The sequence below is a fragment of the Morone saxatilis genome, unplaced genomic scaffold (genome assembly GCF_004916995.1).
Source record: "Morone saxatilis isolate NCDOM2014 unplaced genomic scaffold, NCSU_SB_2.0 Contig5, whole genome shotgun sequence".
In the NCBI taxonomy this organism is placed as follows: Eukaryota; Metazoa; Chordata; class Actinopteri; family Moronidae; genus Morone; species Morone saxatilis.
In genome coordinates this window covers 15,837,556-15,862,096 of record NW_023340095.1, presented here as the reverse complement: position 1 = coordinate 15,862,096, position 24,541 = coordinate 15,837,556, and the positions used below count along the sequence as shown (strand labels likewise).

General features: G+C 41.5%; 1 protein-coding gene across 1 annotated transcript in view; it reads right to left on the bottom strand.

Annotated features, from left to right (window-relative positions):
• Window positions 1-20,062, bottom strand: part of bcl9 (BCL9 transcription coactivator) — a 27,817-nt gene extending 7,755 nt beyond the window's left edge. Inside the window, exons 1-4 of the mRNA XM_035676122.1 lie at window positions 19,900-20,062; window positions 17,680-17,845; window positions 3,663-4,121; window positions 667-980 (exon numbers count right to left, since the gene is read on the bottom strand). Of these exons, the coding sequence (XP_035532015.1) occupies window positions 667-980; window positions 3,663-3,949 (601 nt within the window). The 5' untranslated portion in view covers window positions 3,950-4,121; window positions 17,680-17,845; window positions 19,900-20,062. The remainder of the gene's footprint in view (window positions 1-666; window positions 981-3,662; window positions 4,122-17,679; window positions 17,846-19,899) is intronic.
• Between the last annotated feature and the right edge of the window lie 4,479 nt (window positions 20,063-24,541).

The following is a 24,541-nucleotide window of genomic DNA, read 5'->3' as shown; positions in this document are numbered from 1 at the left end:
ACACACACACACACAAACAGCCATCAGTGGGCTTGGGTTTATCTGTGTGACTGACAAGGGGACTGCAAAGTACCTTTTTCAAGATGTCCAACTGATGTCTTCTCTGGGCAGATTGTGTTGTATAACCAAGAGAAAATAAATAACTATATGTACAGCACTGCAGTGGTACAGGATAAGAGGAACACAACAGAGCAACCATGGGCTGTAATTAGGGAGAGTTTGTGGCATTTCCTCCATTAATCAGTGCTAAATAGATTTGATAAACTGCCTCTACAGGAAATGATGTGTAAAACTACCAGATGTATAGGAACGATCACAACACAAGACCTACTGTCATGGCATTGTTTATCATAGCGTTATAGGAATATCTATCATCTATAATGAGCAGTTGAAAGGAAGAACTTCGGCAACAAAAAAATGAAAGCTACTAATTATTGTACTAAAAAGCTCAAGAAACCTTTGCACCTTGCCCACCTACCTTAATTCAACTATTTTATCATTCTGGTGAGAATAAAAACAACATTTTAAATGGTTTCAGATATTAGAATTAATACTTTTCATACTTTAAAGACTGCAGCACTTCACAAGGATCTGACAATTTGTCATCCAGCTACCTGCTGAAAATTAGATGGTCTGATAATGAGTGCTTGCTATGGTAGTTCTTACCTTTTTCCTCACTAGTGGGTGTGCCACTCTCTGGCTGTTCAAATGATTCCACTGAGGTGCTTCTCTCCCTTTTGACTTTAACCTTGGAACTTGAGCCAGAGGTCAAGCCCTGGCCATTCTTCAGTCCCATGCCCCCTGCCACATTCTGAGCTCCTTTGGCACCCAGGGTCTTGGGGTCGCAGGGTGAGGCCTGTGATTGGCTGCCAGTGCTCCCAGGTTTACCCTGATTGGGCATTTTAGAGTCCATCTGGGAGGCAGTGGAGGGGGACATGACGGGAGGTGAGCGTACCATGGCCTCCGTCTTAGGTTTAGGGCTGAAAGACAAAAGGATCATAGGTATAATTAATCATTTTAATACTGTCCATTAAGAGAAGAACAAAAGACATTTTGTATTTTATCAAAACAGCGTAAAACAAACAATTATATAACAAATTTTGTCTTCCTACATTTTTTGTGACCTTGTTTTCGCTTATGAAACACACAACGGGGGGGAAATGGTGCATATCAAGTAAAAGGCCTGGGGCTTGAAGTTAGCCAGTAATCATGATCTAGAATTGGGCAAAAACCAGACAAGCAGAGGGATACATAGTCAGGCAGCTGGCTTTCGTCTGATATCCCCCAGCTCCCCACTAGAACATGTACCCATGTTCCCCACTATGGTACCCACGAGACAGAAAGGAAAATGTGATTGTTCTTTTTGTCCTTTTTTTCCCCTTTGCAACTGCTAAACATAATCATGGCATCCTGCACTTGGTATGGATGTCCATGTACACAAGTTATGCGCACAGTTAAACCTGAAGGAACAGCCTGTAGAGACACAGGCCATCTACAAATGACTGCTGCTTACTAGTTATGAGAGCAGTTCAGTTCAGGCAAGCAGGACACATCCAACTGGCAGAGAATTCCCTTACCACACCCTAATCTCTTTCTCTGTCTCTCGCTCGCTCACACACACACACACACACACACACACACACACACACACTTGTACAAGTAGCATGAAACAAATGCCAACATGTCCAAAAAGCACAGCCGCAGCCTAGCACACTTTATGTACGTACACACAGACACACAGCTAGTAGAAAAAAAGAAGGCAAAGCCAGAATTTTGGCAGTCCAGACAGCCGTTTCCAGAGGCTCCAGAACCATGAGTCAGCAGGGAAAACTTCCAAGCTCAGTGTACTCCCTGACCCTAGAACAGCTCTGGATCACACATCAAGACCTTTCAGGTAAAATAATGGAGCCAAGAAGCTGATCTTAGATGTGCATTACACCTGACCTACACTTCTCTAAACAGAATGGGTAAGGCCAATGTGACATGCTCAGGTTTGTGTCCACTTAATCACATTGCCAAGACATTGAGACTTGACATTGATCATATACCATGTACACACGCTTGGTAACTTGGTAATCTTGCCATTAGCTGCACAATAGCTAGGTAGTTAACACTGGCACCTTAAAACCTCAAAAGGCCTCAGCCCTTTGTGTGTGGTACGTTCTCTTCAAATTTTCAAATCAGTTTCCACCAAGTGGCAAACTCTGTGAAGCCAACAAGGAAGTGCCAAAAAGTTCAGTTCAGTTCCTCAAATGGCCACTTGAGGCTGTCTACAGAAGTAATCAATCATGGCCCTATATTAAAATGCCCAACTTTACAGCAGAAACAAACATATTGACCGCTCGGTACAAAAAAACGCTCTCTATAGCAAAATTCCCCATTCATTGTATGAGGTGAATTTTTACATGACTCACCCATTTATATTATATTAAGGGTTAAAGTTATGCCTAATTAAGAGCATGGTTGCTTTGAGTGACAGGTGGGTGCCGTAACAGGTGGCTGTAACCAGACTTCATTCAGCCGCCTCAGCTCCACCCACGTTCCACATTTATAATGGCTCTTCATAAACCTATAGGTGACATCTCTGAGACATCGTCCATTCTTATTTATACAGTCATGATTTCCTGCAAGTCCTCTGAATTAAAAAATGTGCATGTTAAGTAATATAAAGCCTTCTGCTACTGATCAAGACACTGGCTTTAGAAATGTTTGCTCAGTCTACTTAAATAGTTGGAATGGGTCACATTTCCCCACAGGGATTAATAAAGTACGGCCAAAAAATGCTGTTTAAGGGCTGCGGCTGAAGTTTTCTGTTGACTTGCTCCTGATCAGCTTTTTCAAAATTCAAAACTCAGCACATTATGCACCTTGCAAATGGTAAGATGTGAGAGTTTCACAACATACCAAATAGTAAGGATGCACTGACCACTCTACAACCAATCACTTCAGCCAAAATACTGCTTTAATTGGCATCTGTACTTGGCCAAATTGCACAAAATGCTTTATTTTTTACAGAAGACGAGTCCATATATTCTTCAAGCACACTCATTGTTTTGTTTTTTTATAAAGAGAGCCGTTTTCTACGCATCATTCTTTTTTAAACAGAGGATTTAGTGTTTGTATTTATTCTCGTTTTGCAACTGTTAATAAACACTGACAACTAATGTTTATTCATTTTTAATATTGTGTGATGATTTTGTTTATTGCTTGAAACAGGTTTATGGACTGGACAGAAGATTGCGCCTCTCCAGTAAAACCTGTTTATATGTTATTGATGTGGGAAGATGCGACTGAGTACTTCAGTCATCAGCTGTTGGTAGAACAGAACAACAATGCCTCGGATAAGAACTAGATTTAGTGTCACGTCCTGGCAACAACAATATTGTGCAGCCATAAAAACAATCTGTTCAACATGGAGCAGTTGAAATTTTACTTCTGCTTGCTGTGCAGTTGTGCAGCTGTTAATAGAAAGTCTGGATTAAATGCATCATTTTAATCAGCATTCAGATCAGTGTTTGGCTGATTAGGTTGTTAAAACAATCATCAGGATCTCACATACATACACAAAGCAATTCTTGCTTATTATTACTACCATCACAGCACTGCATAACTGTTTCACAGCACTAGACCCACAGGTTGTCAGTGTGTGTCAGTCCACTCACCTCTGTGTGTTGGTGGACGGGGAGTTCTTCAGCCTATTGGAGTGCATTGATGGGGCTCCCAGGACTACAGAACAGGGTGGAGTGATGAGCTGGTGAGGACTGCCTGTGTGTGAGAGGGGCGCTTTTGTGCGCACGTTCCTGGAGCCAGGAACAGGATTCCCGATGTTCGAGAGGTTTCCCCGACCGTCCTTGGCCTCCTCTCGCTCTTTCTTCCCTCGCTCCTTCTTGTTGAAATGTGTCGCTGCTGTACCTGCCGCCGCTGGCCTCTCCTCTTGGACCTCCAACATTCTCTCTATGTCCTTATCTGTGTGTGTGTGTGTGTGGTTGTGCAGTGTGTGTGTGTGTGTGTGTGTGTGTGAGAAAGTGTGTAAAAAAATAACAATAGTCCAGGAGTCTTTTCTTGTTCTGTGTGTATTTATGAAATTCCCCCAAGGGGGCTTTCAACGGCCCTTGGGCACACTGTGGAGAGAGAGAGGAGAAAAAAAAAAGACAGTTAAAAAAAAAACTGGAAAACAGGGCCATAGTCTGATCTTTTTAGTATCAATCTACTAGTGTAGGCTTGAAAGGTGGCTGTTGAAAGGTGGTAATTTTCTCTTTTACAATGGCTTTGGTCAGCTTTAATACTTGTCATGGAAAGGATTCCAATAGGTCTCTTTCACAGCAAACATTTTGTCCCAGTAGGAAAAACACAACTGTTAAATAATACAGATATCTGATCAATGCCAACAACTAATGGCACAACTGGAAACAGTGCAATGAACCAAAATATGAGTGTTTGTAACATACTGCCAACTTAACGGCCACCTTTCACCACTTCATTTAGTCTTTCATGGATCTAGACCAGGGGCAGGCCTCTCTCCAGTGGCTCCTGTGGCTTTCACTGAGGGAAATGAAGTTATTTTTTAACATTTTAATTTTTCATATGTAGGTTTAAAGTGATTTTCATTCTCAAATTGTAAAAATCTGTAGCCATTACACACCAAATAAAAAAAAGCTTTAACATTTCGTCAACTAAAATGTGCATCATACGTTACGTCCTGACCTGGCGCCTTTTCCTCTATATTCTGCCAAACATCAACAGAAGTGGCTACTTGTCTTGAGTCTTCCTCGCTAGGCTACAGATGGATTCCAAATCCCCCCAAAAATGACAGTCTCAGAGGACAATAGAGATTTTAATAGTGTGTGGACAGATTTATTTGCTTTCACCACAAACTATGCTTGATCTACAGCAAGAAATTAAAAAGGTTCAAATATGTCTTATGGCTCCAGACAGACTCTTGATAGTAAAGGTTGCTGACTCCTGAGTTAGACTGATAAATTGGCTAAAAAAAAGCTTATTGCGGATATGTCACTTTAGTGTACATGCCAACCCATAATAGCAGAAAATGGCAAACAAAATATGTTTTGTCACCATTACATAGTTTGGCCACCAGAGAGCACCGAAAAGTTTAATTATTGTGGTTATTCTTCAAAAACTGAAATTGAAGGATACTTGTTATGTGTTATGTTGTGTGTTAATGGAAAAAGATGATCGGACATTTAATCTCTCAGATAATATTATTGGTAATGGCCTAAAATGTCCAATGCAAGTCAGGTTACGCACTTGGCCATATTTCGATTAATTGTGCAGCCCTACATTTTGGGTGGGGTATCAAGTTAACTATATAAAGACCAGCACTGCATTGAAACTGTAGCAAACAGTTAAGTGTGGTGGTGGTGGTGGTGGTGGTGGTGGTGGAGTGGGTGAGGTAGTATTGTGGTCCAAACCAACCACTGTGTGTGTTTCTGTTTGTGTGTATGTGTGCGTGTGAGCATTGCATGAGAATCCTGTTAGAGAGAGAGCAGCCCAGTCAGTCAGATTACATTGTCATCCTGAAAATATTTAGGAGCTCTTCCAAAACACTCAACATTGTAACTGGCTCCAGAGCTCCCCTGGGGAGAAGGAGGTGGAGTGTTTGGGGGGTTTAAGGGGAGGGGGGACGTCACTGGGAACCAGACAAATACACCGACTCCTGCTACAGCAGCAGCAGCAGCAACACTCGTCTCTCACTGGTCTATGGGAGAAGTGATTTACAACTATCAGGGCCACGGATCACGACTGCACACGAGCAGAGGCTGGCTTCTCCACAGGGAGGGACAGAAAGGGGGAAGCCTTGTGTATCCAGACTACACTGATTGGACTAACCTTTTAAATATAAAAATACACTTTGTCACATAGAAGTGGAGGTTCTTCAGAAGTGCTGGGCTGATTATTGATTGAACTAGTGATTTGACTCTATATTTATTTACAACAGAACAGCTTGAAAGACCTCTATTCTAAGTGAAATGACATGTTTCTATTTTGTGACACAACACGCTTTGATACATAACTTTGGAAGCGAAGACCGCAACACAATTATACGTGAGTAATTCGGCAGGAGGGAGGTGCAACAAAAAGAAATCAACAGAAATTTCACACAAGAGCTTTTGCTCAAACTACAGACCTATGAGGAACACTCAGTTTCAATTCTGTACCTAAACAAGTACATTTTCTACTGGCGTCACCCCTTCGGATCAGTAGTTGTCTTTAGAGTTGGGCCTTTGTTAGGGCAGAGTTTGGGTTAATGGAAGGAAGACAATGTGTGAGGGAAGGCTAGATGAAAGAGTGGCAAAAAAAAAAAAAAACAGATGCAGTTAGATTTTGCTGTTGACTGCCATTTGCTCATCAAAGTGAAGCACTGGCTTGCATAAGTCACAGTAGAAAAGAGCTGCCAGAAAGCCACTCTGAACCAAAACACTGTCAATAATAACATTCAGGATTTTGGGCTTTTACCAAAGTCAGGGAAGCAAAAATGGCCAGTGTGGGCAAAACTCCTTACAAGACACATTTGAGTAGAGCATATTAAAATGGTACACAGAAATAATAATCATACTTGACATTAATTTGTGTTTGTCCAAACAATAAATGATTTCAGTCTGTAGGAAAACATTTTTTGTGCGCACCTACTAAACAACTAAGCTTGTGTTGAGTGCTACAATACAAGTACTTACAGTTTTCTTGTTTTTTTATAAGACGTAATAAGACATGAGCAAGTGCGGGTGCTAAGTGTACATAAAGGCCAGCTTATGCTTCAAACAAACTAGTTCATACAACAAGTAAAAAAAAAAAAAAAAGGCACGTTTCCTACTGTGGTTGGATATTGATGTGCAGCAAGTCACCCAGCTTCATTGTGGAGCGAGGACAGAGAAGAGCCTGAGATCTACCACAGGGGCCAATGTGAAACATGATGGCCAATCGATTAAATTGGAAAATGTATTCAGTTTGCTAAGGGAGATCTCATTTTACTATATCAAAGAATCGGCTTCCTACCTCATTCAGCTCTAACTAGCATGTCCTCAAGGGGTGTTATCTAAACCTAAATCATACACAAATCTGTGTAATGTGAGTATGTGCACGCATGCAGACACAAACAGCAGGACCTGTCAATCACCTGTTCCCTCCAATCGCACGCTAACGAGACACTAATTGGGGAGCTTGCTGACATGACTGTCATAAGGAATACACTGGCACACATACACAGACATCAAGCGTGCACGCAGCAGTCGACCGCACGCGCACACAACAAAGCAACGAAGAGGTAATCACAGAGATTTCCTTTCCTCTATCTCCAGTAAAGACGCTGAACTGTCTATCATAGCACACACGAGGAGCTGCAGTGCATACAAGTTAATGGGGAAACAGTATAATGAGGCTCCCAAAATGAGCTTTTTGCCTCTGATATAAATATGAGGTTCCACATGAAAAGAGGACAGAAAATAGTTCAATTCAATTAGATTTGGGTTTTCAAATGCGGGTGGCACTAAAAGGGAGCATTTCATTTCATGCTTATGTAACAGTTATCGTACGCTGGCTGAGCACAGGGTAGAGAGTAGACCCTTCCCTGCTACGTCACCCAAATTCCTCTCAAGGGGAGATGGAAGGCTTTATACCACTGGAGCATCCACTGGGATCAACAACAGGACAGGAACCATGACCTTGCTGACAACCTCATCCGCTGGTTGAAATTTTGAACCCAACAATGCTATAAAGACATTATTTTAAAAAAGGGGGGGGAGAGACACTCGAGTGCAAACACACACACACACACACGCTAACTCTCTTCCCTCATCTCAGTCCTGCTGTTGGCTGTAAAAGGGCCTGCTGATGTTTCAGCCTTATTTATGCAAATCCCATTTTGCAGTTCAGTCACAATGGAGTATTGCTCTCTCTTTCTCGCTCTCTAGCTCCCCTGCGCTCTCCGTCTGCTCAGCTTCCATCTCAAGAATTTCTTTAGTCCATTATTTGTTTAGGCTAATATCAGAAACATTATTTCCACCTCTCCTTTTCCCTCCTGCAAGAATAGACAGAAACACAACCATAAGCAAGGGACCTTGCACTGTGTAAAAGCCAGCTCTCTTGAACATAGAAGCCTTCCCAGCCACTTACATGTACCCAATATTCATTCAAATCAAATTACTACATATAAAGTCTCAAGTCAAAGCTTTGCAATACAATTTCAATGAAAATAGGATTTTATAATCTGATGGGTCTGATAAAAAGGTAGAGTCTCAAATTTTGCCTCACATTCATTCTAAGTCAAACTATTAAAAAAAAAAAAAAGAATGGAATAAATCTTAAAGTGAGCCGAGTAACTTTTATTGAAAGCAGCCACAGGTGGTCATTGTGGGATAATGGAACATTTTGTACTTGAAATTCCAAAATTCCTCCCGAGTCAATACTTTAATTGCTGTCGTCAGTGTCTTGAGAACAAGTGTAACAGGACCAAAAGCAGGAAACAACAGTCAAAGTCTTCACGAGATACTGCAGCGTGTTTACTTCCTGTTAACTCCTCTGACATGATGAACTCTGAATTTTACCTGATGAGTGACTGAAACATCACGAATAAAGTGAGTACGAGTGATGGACAAAAAGGTGCCAAATATGTTGGTTCTTCACACAGGTGTTTTTGTTGTTGTTTTGTTTTAAAATCAGATGTACCTGCATATAAGAACGTTGTTGTAATTCCTGTGATAAAACAAACTCAAATGTTTCTTTTTATAGAGAGCAGAGTCATTAAGTGAGTAAAATAACTGACAATAACATCACGCTCATGTTAGCAAACAATGATTGGTTTTACCTTAATCCATTTTTAAATGATCATTGGTAATAAAATAAAAGTGCTACTAAAGTTGTTTATTTTGCATTAATCCTAAACCAACAGTGATAACTTACTTTCTGTAACTATTTCATAATTATTTACTAAAAGGTATATCACTGAAAGGCTAATATGATGACAATATCAATCCAATGTTTATTTTGCAGTCTTAAATCAAGTAAAAGAATTGAATTGAATTAAAAAGCACTGCATTTCCTTGTACATAACCAGTTTCCTTACTGTTCCTACACTTACCTGCCTGGCTGCTAGTGAGACAGTAACTGCAGACAAAAGAAACAACATAAATTGTACTTAAAAATAGGTACAACAAAAAAAGCAAGACTTCTGCTGCTCTCCAAGCAAAGACCAGTTGGATATCCCGCAGCACCCATAGCGAGGAAACACCTGCACGCTCACCTGTTGAAGTGGCTTCCTGAGAGTACTGTCCCAACATGCCACACCCTGCAGATAGCACTCATGACTCACGCTCGGTACACACAGAATGCTAGGAATGCTGAGTGTCACTAAAGATAGAGCTGTGACGCCGCAGATGTAACATTTGACATAATGCATCTACCGTGACAGGAACAAGGGCACTCGCAGAAGTATGACTGAGCTCCTGTTTCTACTGAAACCAAGCCACACAAATATTTACAATGAACTTTTACACATGCTCCAAAGTTAGTAACTGCTCGCAAGCTACATCTCCATCTTCCTGCATCTAGGTTTTGTCCTCTTCTTCTATGGCTGCGTTTTAGCCCCCTCACTCACACTTTTACTCGATTCATCAGCTGTCTCTCCACTGGTGTATCTGTCCTGCATTTCCATAACAACTCTCGACTCTTCAACCTCCCTCTCCTCTGGTCGGCAGACGATGCCCCTTCAATCCCCAGGGAGGCGACATGTGTGTAATGTCACATTTTGTCATATCATATCACGGTGACAGAAGCCTCGTCGTGTCCATCACAATGATGGAAGTGGCAATGAAAACAGGAGGATGGGAAAGGGGTGCGATTACAGATATGCCCGTAGGAGGAGGAGGGGGGTATTACACAAGTCGTTCTCTTCACAGAGTGTGCGGGTGGGTGTCTGTGTCTGTGTCTCGGACGGACACATATACACACACACAAACGCGCACGCTCACTAGCTGACTCACTAGTGACACATCTGCTGGCGTAGCCTGGGCACAGTGCCATGTGTGGCGGCCAGCTCCAGCAGCAGGACTGGCACTCAGCACTCCGGCCTGCTGTGATCTCCGTCTCACACACTTCACCCTGCACTTCCATCTCTGTCGATCTGCCCACTGTTTCTGAATCTCTGACTAAGTGGGTGTGTGTTACTTACACAATCACACACACACACACACACACACACACACTCTCTCACCTTTCTACTCAACACAAGACAAAGAGACTAGCTAACAATGTGCCATTATTCTGCTGATACAACAAGCATAGGTGCAAATTAGGGGTGTGCCAGTATCAAATACTTACGGTACCCTTATTGTGGACAAAAATGTAATGGTACAAGTTAAACACCTTGTTTATACGTAACTGAAAGTAGTGCATATATTGCAACATTTGTACCCAAAAAAAAAATACAATTACAAACAATATTTATACTAGGCATGGGTCAAGGCTTTTAAAAAGTCCTTAAATTATTTTAAGGAAAAATAAAAAATATTCAACTATATTCAACTGTCTTAAAAAATGTATTTACCTTTGTATCGCACTACCACCACTGCCGGTACAACAGGAGTGGCATGTTCAGTTTGGCTCTTTTCCAAACAAGGGCAGTTTAGCATTTGCTACGGCGCTGAGAGGTGGGCTAGATGCTCAGGTTGCAGTCCAATATTGTTAGTAGTAGTAGTAGTAGTAGTAGTAGTAGTGTATTGTGTTCGCTGTTGCAGAGGAAAGTTCCTGTTCATGAACACCACCAGAAGGTCCTGCTATCGCCCTTCATCAGCAGAGCGGCCCGGCTAAGGCTAGTTACCGGCTAAGAGCCTGGCTAAATAGTTCCCTGTGAATATTGAATAGTATTTATGCTTCAAATGTTAGACAATTTACTTGAAATTTCCTTAAATGCAGCATGCCTGTGTCTCATACATCTCATACATCCGATCATGTTCCAACAGGCATAATACCTGTAAATGTACACCAAGCACAACAGTGACAGACTATGGCACAGTTACATTGGGCTCTTATGACAGTCCACCCCTCTTCACACTATCTCTAGAAGCATACAACAAATAGGTTCTTAATCTCGCTCTCCTCCGCTGGTCAGGGAAGTGGGAGCAATGAAAGCCAAATGAAAAGCATGAGCCGAGATGAAGCTGACCTGTGAAGACAAACACCTACACATGTGCAATCTTGAGGGAAGATTTCTTCTTTGTCAGGCACCTAAAATTATGCTTACTTTCACTTAACATTACTTTGCGTTTACAACTTTGCACCCACAAAGTGGTTACACTTCAATAGGCTGACTAGCAAATGTTACTACAACAAGCCACGGAAAGACAAGAATTCAGTAGGTTTTTCTGCCCATTATTGACCAGCAGAAAGCAGAGCTCTTCACAGGTGTACCTAAGCAAGACCCAAACCTGGACCCAAGTTAGGCTAGGTACGGATTATGTTCAGTCACATCCAGGTAGGGTCTTGAGTCTATGAGTCAATATGTCTAATACAGGAATGGACCCCAGCAAATTTACAATCAGTGCTGATTATCTGGTTGCGCCAAACTGCAGAAGACAAAGGCGAAAGAAAACTGAAACACAGTGAAAAATGACATATTGTTACTGTTTTCGACTACGGCTACCTGTTGATTGGCAGTGCATCATGCTGCACCACCAATTAACTGTCTGTGGTCTCTTTTGGGGTCTGCTGGGGTCAACCACATTTCAGATCTAGTTCTAATTATCCTGAGGTCTAGTTCAGACTGGGTCTGAATATTTTCTCTTTCAAATTGGGTCCCAGTTTTATATTAAAATATGCACATTGTGTTAAAAGGTTTTCGATGGGATTTAACTTTTAAAAACAAAATGCACTTCCTTCTAAGCAAAATAAAACTGCTAATGTAGTATCAGCAGTAATGTGCAGTGTTAACCATGCTCACTGAAATCAACTGTAGCTACAGTGACATTACCAGTATTTATAGTGAAGCTCCTGTGGCAAATGCATACACGTAAAGCAAATATGCAAATACAGAACTCCACCTTTTTCCATACAGCAGGTTTCTCTCGTTTGTGGCTCAAATGAAAAGCCAAACACAAACACCATTTGCTTAAGAGAAACTCTGCTGCCCTCTGTGCAGACCCCCTTCTTTCCTCCCTTCCCTTGACCATGCTCTCTGGTCCGTGACTCCCTCCCTCCAACCTGACGGTCGCTCCCACACTCGGGCCACATTCCTCCCTTGCTCATGCTGAGAGGACGTCTCCCTGTGGCTAAAAGCATTGTGGGAAACCCGAACGGTCAGGCCCTTCAGAGGCCGTGCAGACGTAAAAGTGAAAAGGAGGTTTGTGTTCCTCCACTTGCCAATACATTACACATTTGCCACAAGTAAAAACACATGACTGTCATTAATGTCATGATACTGAGTCTCACAACAAACAGCACAGAAACATCAAATACCCACATTTGAAGCAGCAGTCAATTATTAGGCAGGAAAGGAATTAAATTCAAAATAGGTTTCCCATAGATTATTTTTGTACATTACAAATCCCTACGCAACAGAAACAAAAAGTGACATCTCAACCTGTCAGACCATGTGACACAGTTCAGGCATCTCTACTGACTTGGCATGACAACAAAAACATATTTTACTCTGAGCAGAACACTCGCAAACCCAACACATGTGCCGTCTCCTCTCCGCTATCATACAACAAAATTAGCACTCTGAAGAGGATATGAGCCAGATTGTGTCCCAGAATTACCCCAGTTTGCACTCGTGTGTCATTCCCATGGAATTTTAAACACACTGGCTAAGACCTGCCCAATTAAATATACAGGCACAGAGCAATATACGTGCACATACTTATACCATTGCACACAGAAATACCCACATGCGGCACTACTTAGCGGTCCTAATAATGAGATGCACTGAAAACTGCGCTACAGGTTTGTGGCATCTACTGTTCCCATGAGTCTGAGCTTGCTTACTGTATTCATTTACGTTCCTCTGAAACTGTGAATGCTCTGCACCCGCACATGTCTACCCTGCTATTACCCACATGGAAATAGGTTCAATCCTTGCATTAATATTTCCAATGTACCCCCAGGTAAAGTGGCTTAAAACACAAAGATGGCAATTAATCCTGATATTCCAGACATAATAAACGTCCTCCCTTACTCTTAAAACCTTATCTTGTCTGGGAGGAGGAGATAATAATGTTGTTATACACTGTTCACCTTTTTTTAAATTGCTATATGTTACTCATTTTTGCGCTGTATTTTAAGGCATACATTATAATTGTTTTTTCATTTCATTCAACGTGGATAAAACTGATCAATTGAGAGTGGAAAAAAAAAAAAAACATCCCCTTATTTGGTATATGTATATGGCTCAAATTATTAGACAGTGAGAAAAAAAAACATGGAAGATGAATATGAGATTTAAGCCATTCAAACCCTAGGTGTGGAACTACTTTGGATGTCACAATTTAGAAAAAATGATGTGAATCGTGATAAGACCACAATTGTTCAAATGATGGCAGTAAAACAACCAACACGCAGGTGCGGAGGTCCAGCTCAACACCACCCAGAACTAAACACTGTAGAAACAGAAGGGAGGGAACCTGTTGATTTGCCTGTTCATAAAAACTCCAGACGCAACCCGGTAAGTTCTGTCGTGATACCACTTTCATCCAAAATTAAAAAAGCAACCAGTAAACAGTCCTATCAAACCAGAACATTACAGAATTGTAGTACTCAAGCAATCACAATAGCTGTTAGCATGTTAGCATTAGTAGAGAAGGACTGATATTACAAAATAAACAAACGACTATATGTAATTTCTGTGTTGTTCACTTCATATTGATCAGACTGTAATTACTGAGCAGCTGAGTGGGGAAAATGTTCAAGTCAGATTCATAAAGTTTTGTAGTTCTCTTAGCAGAAAGAACTACAGGGATGTCAGCTAAGTGTTGGCAAAATGGAGGAAACCATTTTGGAATAAAATATTAAGCTGGAATAAGAAGGTTGCCCCATCCTACCCATTTTCAATGATATTGCATGAATGCGTTAATAGGCCAAAGTTTCAAACTGAACCTGTGTTGAGTTGCTCATCATATACAGTCTACTATAATATCGTTGTGAACTAACTTTTACTACGGTTACATTTCAAAACCCCACCAAAGATCTTGGTGCGCTCTCACTGAAAAGAGAAAAGTTATATTAAACGGACAGCATGGTATATACAAACAATATTCAGCTTTGTAAAGCTTAGCTTATTTTCCCACAAACTAGTGAAAGACTACTAAAGACTGACACATACACAGCACCAGGAACTCAGAACATAAAGGATTTAACATAATAGAGGCCTGAACGTGTAGTCAAAGAACCGTAGATGATGAAGATTTGACACCGCTGATGCTGATGGATGCTCATCACTGCCTCATAAAATAAGTAAACTGACTTACTTCATTTTACGGAAAACTAACAAACAAAAGAATATTAGAAACGTCATCCTCCTCCTGTTGGAGAGCCACATGGACAAAAACTAAACAAAGACAAATATCAAATAAAGAAAAGGGGGGAAAAAAGGTGTAGTGGCCAAAATCTCAACTTTAAACAGCCTGATGATTGCGGTAGACAGATAAGGATTACTCCTGAGTGCCATCACTGTCCAGTGCTTGTCTCTAGTTTAGTGGCCTGTGTGAACCATATTTCAAAAACGTGCCTTGCTCTCTAAACCTCTGCTGGTTAGCATCGTGTCGGGGCACTACATTCAACTAGGCTAACTAGTCACAACAGTCAATATGTGAGCAGGACAGGACCTCAGCCTGGCTGGCAGCATTTAGCATGGGTAGTTAAGTTGACTGCTGGTTATCGCAGCCCCCAGGTTCAACCTGAGAGCAGCTCTGTCTGAGAGGACCCCTCCATTCATGGCAGGAGGAGCGGGCCCTCTGTGCAATAACTGTCAATCACAGCAGAGAAACATGAAAGCAGAATTATAGGTACATTCTGACCCAGCCAGAAAACATCCCAGAGGATCCCGCATGGGCAACAATCCCACCACGCATCCACAAATGTGAGACTGAGACCTCCCACACTAAAAAAAGATATGAAATGCAGCTATTAGAAAAACACATTCATATTTATAGCTGTGACTGTTTGGAAAGGCGCACTAAGCTATAAAAGAGTTACTACTCGAAGCTTGGAGTCCTAAACAAATTGTTTTAAAATGACCAGCCCTTAATTTCCTTTATTATAATACTGTATCTTTATCACACGCAGGTTTTCTAAGTGATGGCTGCTCTAAGTTGGCCATTGTAGAATTTCATCAAACGTATGAATTAGGAGAACAACTGCTGCACTTATTCCTGTAGCTGCTGAAAATGCTGTGTGGCATGAATAATTATGAATTGAGTAATAGGTACTTGTGTCATTTAAAGCATTTAACACTAGTTTTGGTTTAAAATAGCTGGTGTAAGTACTACTAAGACATCAACACTGTATTTATTGAACACTGATTTGTTTGCATTATATTAAAACCACTCTAATATAATATTGTATATCCATTATCAATCCCTACGTATGCTTTCTAAATTATAATAAAATGTTTAATGCATCGTCTCCCATTTGACCTTGATTACTTCTGCTTTGTTGTTTGGCCTTACACAACTGCTATACAGCTGTTATTTTTAGGGATTGGTCCCAATACGCAATCAATTTATTAAACGTCGCTATAGGTGCAGATTCAGTGTTATATATCAGATTACTACTTACTTTGACTGATAGGAAGACATGACACCATATTAATACTTGCAGCAATCTGTAAATCAATAGATACAAAAGTGTTTTTTTAAACCCATGTCTGCCATCAACTTCAGAGCTCATATTATGTCCTAAAATGTAACTTCAAACTGAAGCATGAGAAATGTCTTCTGTCGAGCCAGTTTCCTAAAACTGGGAAACAAATGCACATTTTGCAAAAGGAGGGAGAAAATACCCTCAAATACCATTTGTGAATTCTCTTTTTGTGTATTATACTAACATATTTTCATGTTCTGTGAATGTCAAAGTAAACATAATTGTTGTAATTGTACATCACTCACTCTAAACCTCCAAACGAGTTGAATGGAAACTTGCAGACCTATGGTTAAAAACCAAATAGTACCTTTCCTGCTCCCTGGGGGATACATAATGACTGTACTATGGAGTCCTTACTATTGCAGGAGTCAGTCATTCAGCAGATAAACTAAATTCCTAATTAACTGTGAATAGACACCTTAGTCAGAACATCGGGTAAATGGGAAACCGATGCTTTTTTTTTGCTAAATGTCAATACTCTTTAGTTTATGAGCAAAAACACTGGTCAGAATGAGGCAACAGAGTGAAAGTAAACATTTTAAGCAATAGAAAAAAAACAGACACACTCGGGTCTAACCTACTGTATCAGTGGGGAGGGGGGCCCACTGCCACCCACTACACAGACGATGAGACAAACCACCCCTCCGACACGTCCTTCCATGTCTCTCACACACACACACAAGGCTTGCGAGTTTTAATTAGAAAACCCATGAAGCAAACAAATGCACGGAAACATGAGGCCAATACACAGAAGAGAAAATAAATCCTTTGCCACTTTACATCAATATCCATTTCCCTGCGTCCTTCACCTCACTGTGGTTTTTGGTTAACACGCTTCAGATTAGATAGCAGATAAATAAACAGTGTGGACAGCGTTCTCAGGAAGAGCGCCCTGACCGTGCTGTGTCCTCGGCATGTGCAGATCAGAGAGTACGACCAAACATCGCACAGATAGTCCGAAGCAGAGCAACTCGGAGGTCCTTTTGGTTTTTTTTTGTGCTCGAGCTGCTTCCCTCGGCATCAAGAGCGGCTGCACAGGGGGAACCGCTCTACAATTCAAGGCCTCTCTCATCAGAATGCAGCTATCAATGTGGGCACCTCCATAGATAAATGTCAAAGTGACAGTGACCGATGTTAGGAAGAGCCTGCGCCCGGCTTGTTTCTGTTGCATCAGAGCCACGTTACGCTATCAAGTTGTGGCACCAAGTTAGTCGTTGAGTGAAAGAAAGAAAGCGTTCGCTGCCAGGGCTTGATATGTAACTGAAGTTGGTCTTGGACTTAAAAACAGTTCAAAATATATGAAATGCTAGTGAGGAAAACAGGCATCTTTCATCCTTTCAGTCCTAACGTATGGTGAAAACAACTAATTTACTGCTACACTATATGTAAAATCACTACTCCCTATTAAAAAGAAACTGACACATTGCATTGTGGGATTGTGAGGAGAACGTATCGCGCATGCCGTGGACACTGCTTTTTTGATACATAGTGGGATTTTTTTTTGTAAGGGCACTACAAAGAGCACTAATGCATTCACTGTATTCGGCAAAAATCTAATAAAATGGCCAACAGTAAACGTGGAGCAATATGTAGTGAACAGGAAGTGATTTTGGACACAGCTCATATATTCCTGCCATGTCTTCTTAGCATTTCTAGTTCTGCTCATAGAAAGCAGTTAGGATGAGAGGACTGTCACTGATGTGTGTTATTGAGAGGAGCCAAGATGTGTACGCATAAAAGAAACCGTGACTAAATGTGACACACACAAAAAATAAATTAAAAAAAGAGAGAGAAAGAAACAGAGTGGAGCTGGGTTACCTCAGAAGCCCCCCTGCCCTTTCAGCAGGGCCTCATATGGAGAACCAGGTCTCAGGTCCCCTGGGCACTGATGTCTGCTCTCCACTCGACTCCTCCCAGTCAGCCACGGAGGCTGTGCAGGAACCTGGGCCACTCACGACACCCTACAGCCACAAGTCATTCACACCTGGAACAGAGGGAGAAGAACTTTGCTCATCGGGTGAAACACAAACAAGCAAATGGCAAGGAAAAGCACTCAGTCGCTCGTGTTGACAAGACCGGCGTGTAGCAAACACATAACCAGCGCAAAGCTTAGGTCATTAGGGGCTACAAGAGCAGTGTACACTCGCCTTTTTAACCCAGACACTCATTTATATTTCAGTTATCGACCAGTGTACACATAAGGGACTACAAGACAGCATATGATACTCTATCAAGAGAATCCTTGCTTCTTTGCATCCAAGAGGACTTGACAAATGTCAACTGTGGGGAGCGGGGAAAAAAAGTGACTTTCCGCCTCACCTCAACAACGCAGAAGAAAAAAGAAGTATAAAAAAAAAAAGGGATAAATATTAAAACCCCCCTCAAGACTATGCAACAGATGCACGTTCATGGCAGTCAGCAGTGTTGCCTAGCAATTGAAGAGACCAGAGTCCTGTAAAAGGAAGGTCTGCAGTTCAATTTCAGCGACTGGCAGGTACGCTTCAAAACGGTCCTTGAACGAGACACTGAGCCCCTACCTGCCAACTCAGACGTCGCTCAGGATAACAGCATCAGTTTAAGGGCTAGAAGGCAAACTGCAACAAAAGCACAAAAGCCGCTGAGATTGCCCTCTTTGTAATTATGTGGGGGAGAAAACAGCAGTAGCATTAAGGCTAAAATGATGCTGGATACAAACATATTGAAATATCTCATGTGAGCCCTTGTGCAAAAAAATTTTTCAAATAAACTCGTGAAAATGTAACAAGTTAAGACTTCATTCACAGAGGAGTAGGTTCACAGAATTCCCCCAGGTATCAGATGTCTTTTTCTTTTTTTTGTACTAAACATTTTCACACAACAACAGGACCTGTGGATTATTTTCACTCACAAGTTTTAAAAAAGCCTGGTTGAAAAGAAAACTAAAAAAAAAAAAAAAAAGGACTGAAACACATTCTTTGCTATGTTTAGCTCTCTTGGTCTTGGCCAAGGTAACACAGCACAATGCCACACAAGTTACTCACAAACGGGCCTACTCGAGGAAGTCGTCCTGAAATACACACAGACATCTACAAACCTAAAACTCTGCAAATAAACGTAAAGCACACAACAACTACAAGAGACGAAGACTTCCTCTCCCCCCACCACTGAAATCTCAGCGCCTCACTGGACAACTCTTGGCGGACAAAGTAATTCCATGGCGCTTGAAACTCCAGGAACTTTTTTTTTTTTTTTCTTTTTCCTAAAAGAAGTTGTTCCTGTTTCGCCAGAGAACTGGGGGGGAAGGGAGGACTTCAGCACTTGCATTCATGGAGCGTCGGCCAGCGCAAACAAAGTCTTCCCCGAAGAGGGAGGCACTGGACGGCGGCTGAGAGCGAGAACAACGACGTCGGGCCACAAACAGACACAAAAAACACACACACATAAAATGAGATTCATTTCGCGGCTTTGGTTGTTAATAAAACAATTCAGGCCCTCCTCGGGCAAACGTTCATTTTCAAGTTGTGCTAGCTCCGTTAACAATGTAACAATTAAATCGCTCGGCAGATGATAGGGCTGGCCGACACAATCAGCAGCAGCCGAGGCCTATAATCTCGCTACGCGTTTATAAATCATATCACACACATTTTTAATAAAGGAAATACAATACCAGCGGTGTGGTACTCCCGAAGAATGCAGAACATGCATGCTGCATTGTATCCTTTTTTCATTTTCACGAAGCACGGGCGGTCCTCCAGTATAATGGGGTAAAAACCAATATTTCTCCGCGGGTTTTACACCATGCTGAAAACATCGTGAATAATCCGCTTTTCGGTGCGCTGGGGGGAGAAAAAAATCGGCATTCACGGTTGAAAGGGTGCTCACTGTCTGCCAGGCCAGACACGACGTGGGTTTTGCTAGCCAGCCTTCGGGGACAGAGGCAGAGAAGAACGGATACCGGAGTGAGATGTCCCCGGGAGGAGGACCCGCGTGTGCCCGTTGCCAGGAGGCGAGCTCTGGTACCGACACTTTCCACCTGGATTTGAAGAAAAGAACACTCACCTGGAATGTTCGCTTAATTTCCGTTTTCCTCGACCGACGGATTCATACCGTACACTTATCAAATCACAACATTATCACGGTAACATTATAAAATAGAAATGTGTCTCCCCCCCTTTCGCCCGAGCTTTCCAGTGGTCCTACTCCATTACATCCCAGTCAAGATTTCCTGTCGTCTCTCTCTAACCCCCCTCCACCCCCCCCACCCCGCACACACGCACACACCCCTCCGCTCCAGCGCGATGGTTTAGCCCGAATTCTAAGTAGCAATTCTAGGTCAGGTCTGTGTGCCAGTGAGAACGTTACTGTCGGACAGCAGCGAGGCACCACTGTCCATTCAACGTAGTAACACGGTAAACACTACGTATACAGACACACGGAGGCATAAAAACACACCGAAACTGTGGTTTAAACGTTGGGGTTTTTTTTGTTTTTTGTTTTTAATATAGCGGAGTTATACTCTCGTCTTCGTGGTGACATCGAGCTTCTCCACGTGAAACAGCTTGAGAAGTAGTAAAGCATCAAACTTGTGGAACTCCTCACAGGATGGGTTTAAGTGCAAATACACACTTTATGTCCTTATCGGTCGAATCAAGCGTGTTTAAAACAAAATAAAAAAGCAAATGTAGTGCTTAGCGATGACACATTAGTCAATTCGTTGATTAGTTGATGGGCATTATAATAATTGGCAACTATTTTTACCTTAATTTGGTAATTTTACAACCAAAATGTAAAATATCTCTAGTTCCTGCTTCTCTATATTGACACGTTTCTGTTTTTCTTTGTCTTATGTGACACTGGTTGTTTTGTTAGGAGTTCGTAATTGGCATTTTTCGGAACCTCATAATAAGGATTAAATTATTAATCAGCTGATCCATAAAATAATTAGCAGATTAATCTATAATGAATTATATATTTATCAATAATATTGTTAGTTGACGTGTGGTGTTGCTGGTAGTTAGCCATTTGTGGAATTAACATTCTGTGTTTTTTTTTTGTCCAGATGTTTTCCCCCTTAATGAAGCTGTCAGTTTAGCAGCAGCTGTATTAAAGTGTCTTGGCACTTACTTAGCTACATCTGCATTTGTATTAAAAGGAGTGCAGCCATTTAATATTCTTCTTCCATAAAGTTGGGGGACTCACAAAAGAAAGACAGAATTAAAGTATAAAAAGGCTGCAAAATGTATCCATGATTTTGTTTTGTTGTTTTTTTTGGCTCACAGTACTTTTCCCATGGTGAAACTCATTTTCATTAGATGCTCCGTGCCATCAAATGCCCATGTCTTTCAGACTCCGAACCTCCAGTTTGTGACTCATGTTTTCTGTTGTAAATTTGTACCCTACACACTGAGATACCCTGATGACATCATCAGGGTTTTTTTTTTTTTTCAGACTCGACAAAGTCCCTTTCAGAGTCTCAGAAGATGTTATAGACGTGTTGCTGAGTAGTACTCATGACAAATAAACTGATCTTTAATGTCATCATGTAACATCGGTGGTGTTCCCCTTTAAGATACTTACAAACATATCAGTTTCTGGTTTTGTACCACTACAAATTAGTCAGTATATTAGTCAATTCTGGGTTGATGATCCTTAGATTATCAGATCTCTACAGTTGTTGTTGTAATGAGCAAAATAATCCATTAAAGTAAATTAATTTAAACAAAAACAAGAATGGTCAGAGAAAGAAAGAAGTGTATTTAATGCAGAGAAGTAAGCATCAATTCATCATGATAAATGTCTTTTTTACAAACATACCTATACAGATTTACATACAGTGTATATAAACATATATACAAATCCAACCATGTGTTCGTCATTGATGAGGCATATGGTTTACCCATTTAATGTTACAAGAAGACACACACCCACATGCGCACACACACACACACATCAGAACATCACAAGCCTCAAAGGAAGAGTGAAACATTAAGGACATGCAATGTGAGAGTGGTCCTCCTCAATATTTAATCAAGATACATTTCAAATCTAACCCAAATGTGTAATCATGGCATGGGGATTGAATGAATTGGTGTTTAAGTGCACACATTATTAGCTGACCTGATTGTGTGTGTGTGCGTGTGTGTGTGTGTGTGTGTGTGTGCATCAGTTCCTGTGGTTCTCAGAGAACTGATTTAGACTCTCAAAGTGAAGATGTTTTTGCAAACTGAGAACGTTCGTGTTCAAGAGGCTGAGGGCTCGGTTTTATGTGTGCACGACAGTTTAAATGTACAAGGACAGAATCAGGAGTGTATTGTCTCTTTTGAATTTTTAACCAGAGTTGCATCAATAAATATGAATTACCAACAGGGCTTCTTTTGCTCGCAATGTTTAACATAGCTGGCCCATAGTAAAAGAATAGTTGTAACCGAACACACAGAAAATTGGACTTGGCATGCTCAAAAGTTGTTTGGTTTGCTTGCTTTGTGCTCAATACTTAGAGCTCCAACTAATGTTTCTATTCTTTTTTGACTAAACATGGCATTGATTATCTCTTGATTAATCATTTGGTCTTTAAAATATCAGAAAATTGTGTAAAACGTCCATCGTAATTTCCCAAAGCCCCACCTTATTTACATTGCTTGTTTTGTCCGACTAATGGTCCAAAACCAGTGGGTTTACAGTCATAGAAGACTAAGAAAACCAACTCACACTTATTCACATCATACTCACATTTTAGAGGCTGGGATTTATGTATTGTTGCTTAAAAGATTACTTAAACACTTAATTTCTCATTACTACCTATTCAAGTGACTAAGTAAAGTAAATATTTAAGTAAATCTATGTGAACTTAAATAGTTATTTGGTTGGTTTGAAACCACTGAAACTTTGTTTGTCTTTCTTTCTGTCTTGTCAGGTGTGTTAACATACCTGACAAGACAGTCCTTGCATATATCGTACATGGCTGTGGAGCATCAGCAATGCTGAAGCCTTTTACGGGAGTGAGCATTGTGGGATGAAATACTGTACGTAGGACACAAAATCAAGGGATGAGAGCTGCATATTTGTGACTTTTGACAAGCAGGCCATGGCTACGTGGGACATGTTTGTGCACGCTAGCAGAGATCAGTGACACACCACAAAGCTCTGTCTCTCTCTCTCTCTCTATCTCTCTCTCGCTATCTCTCTATCTCTCTTGCTCGCTCTCGCTCTTTCTCTCTCTCTCTCTCGCGCTCTTTCACACACACACACACACACACACACACTTACATACATACACTGCCTCCCTCTCTGGTTCTGTGTGTGTAAGTGTGTGGGTGTGTGCATGTGTGTATTATAAACCCCACTGGTGGAGTAACAGTAGACTGGCAGTATTCCCAGACTGGGTTGCATTAGACATGCACACTAGCAAAGCTCTTCAGGTCGATGTTCTGGCTCTCCAGCGCTGCAACTCTCTGGCATGACTAACCCAGAATACTTTGGAAAACAGAATCCAGATTCTGCCCAATGTTACCATAAAACAACTGGAGAAAAACTGAATCGTAGTTATTGTACTGTGAGCACTTTGTGTGTGTGTTTGCCCATCTGTCTGCCTGCATGCGTGTGTGTGTGTGTGTGCATCATCTGTGTGAGCGTGTGTGTTTAAGCAGGACACCAACATTGACTGTTCACTTATCATATTACCATCTGCATTATTTAAAGCTTCGATAAACAGTCTTATGCTGGGGAGACACACTGTAGACGCAGAGGAGGGATGAGGTGGGTTGGAGGTGTGATACATTTTATTTATAAAGACAGAAACTCTGTCTAAAACTGATACATTAACATGCAGAATATTAACAAAAAACAGACACACAGTTGGCCTCAGATCAGTGGCTGTGGGGAGACTGGGACGCATGGTGGGTTCAGGGATCGGGGGTGTGTACTGTATCCTCAGGGCTCCTGTGTTGGCTTACAGCAGGATAGGCTGGTCGTTTTCAGGTTTGTTCATTAACAGGCTTGGTGGCGCGTTGCTGCGAAGAACGGCTGGGTTATCAAAATACTGAGACAGTGAGCTCACTCACACAGCGGTGAGGTCACTTACCGGAGTGTGGCAGCCTGACCAATCATCAGTCAGCCTATTATCATGGTATGCAGTGTTGCTATGAGTAACAGAGACAAGCACTGCCTTGCGGATCCCTAATGATGGTTGATGCACTGAGATGCTACCACTTGGCTTAGTCTATTCTATTGTATTCGCCTCACTTTCCCCAGCAGCCCTGTTCTTTTGTAGACAGTCTCACATCTTTGTATCGGTCTTGCTGAAACCAAACTTGCATTTCAGGCATAAAAATTATTATAGAATTAAATTAGAAGTTTCAACATCATTTCCTCTCATTTCCTCCCTTCTGTCCTGCCATCCCTTTCCTCTTCTCCTCTTGTTTACTGTCCCCCGCAGCAGTGTTGTCTGACTCTTCCCCGTGGCAGGTGAGCGTAAACAAGCCAGAGGACTGAAACAATGTTAATTAACCAATCATTAACGAGTCAAGGCAGACCCCGGAGATCTAAGCACTTGCCCACCCACCTGCGTCTCACCATTTCACTAACTGGACTGTTAATGACTAATCAGAGGCAAGAGCGATTAGATCGCCTCCTAACGAGAAGGATTTATGATTGCACGACTCTATTATGCCTATATGGCTGAGGCCTTTACAGTGAGGAACTG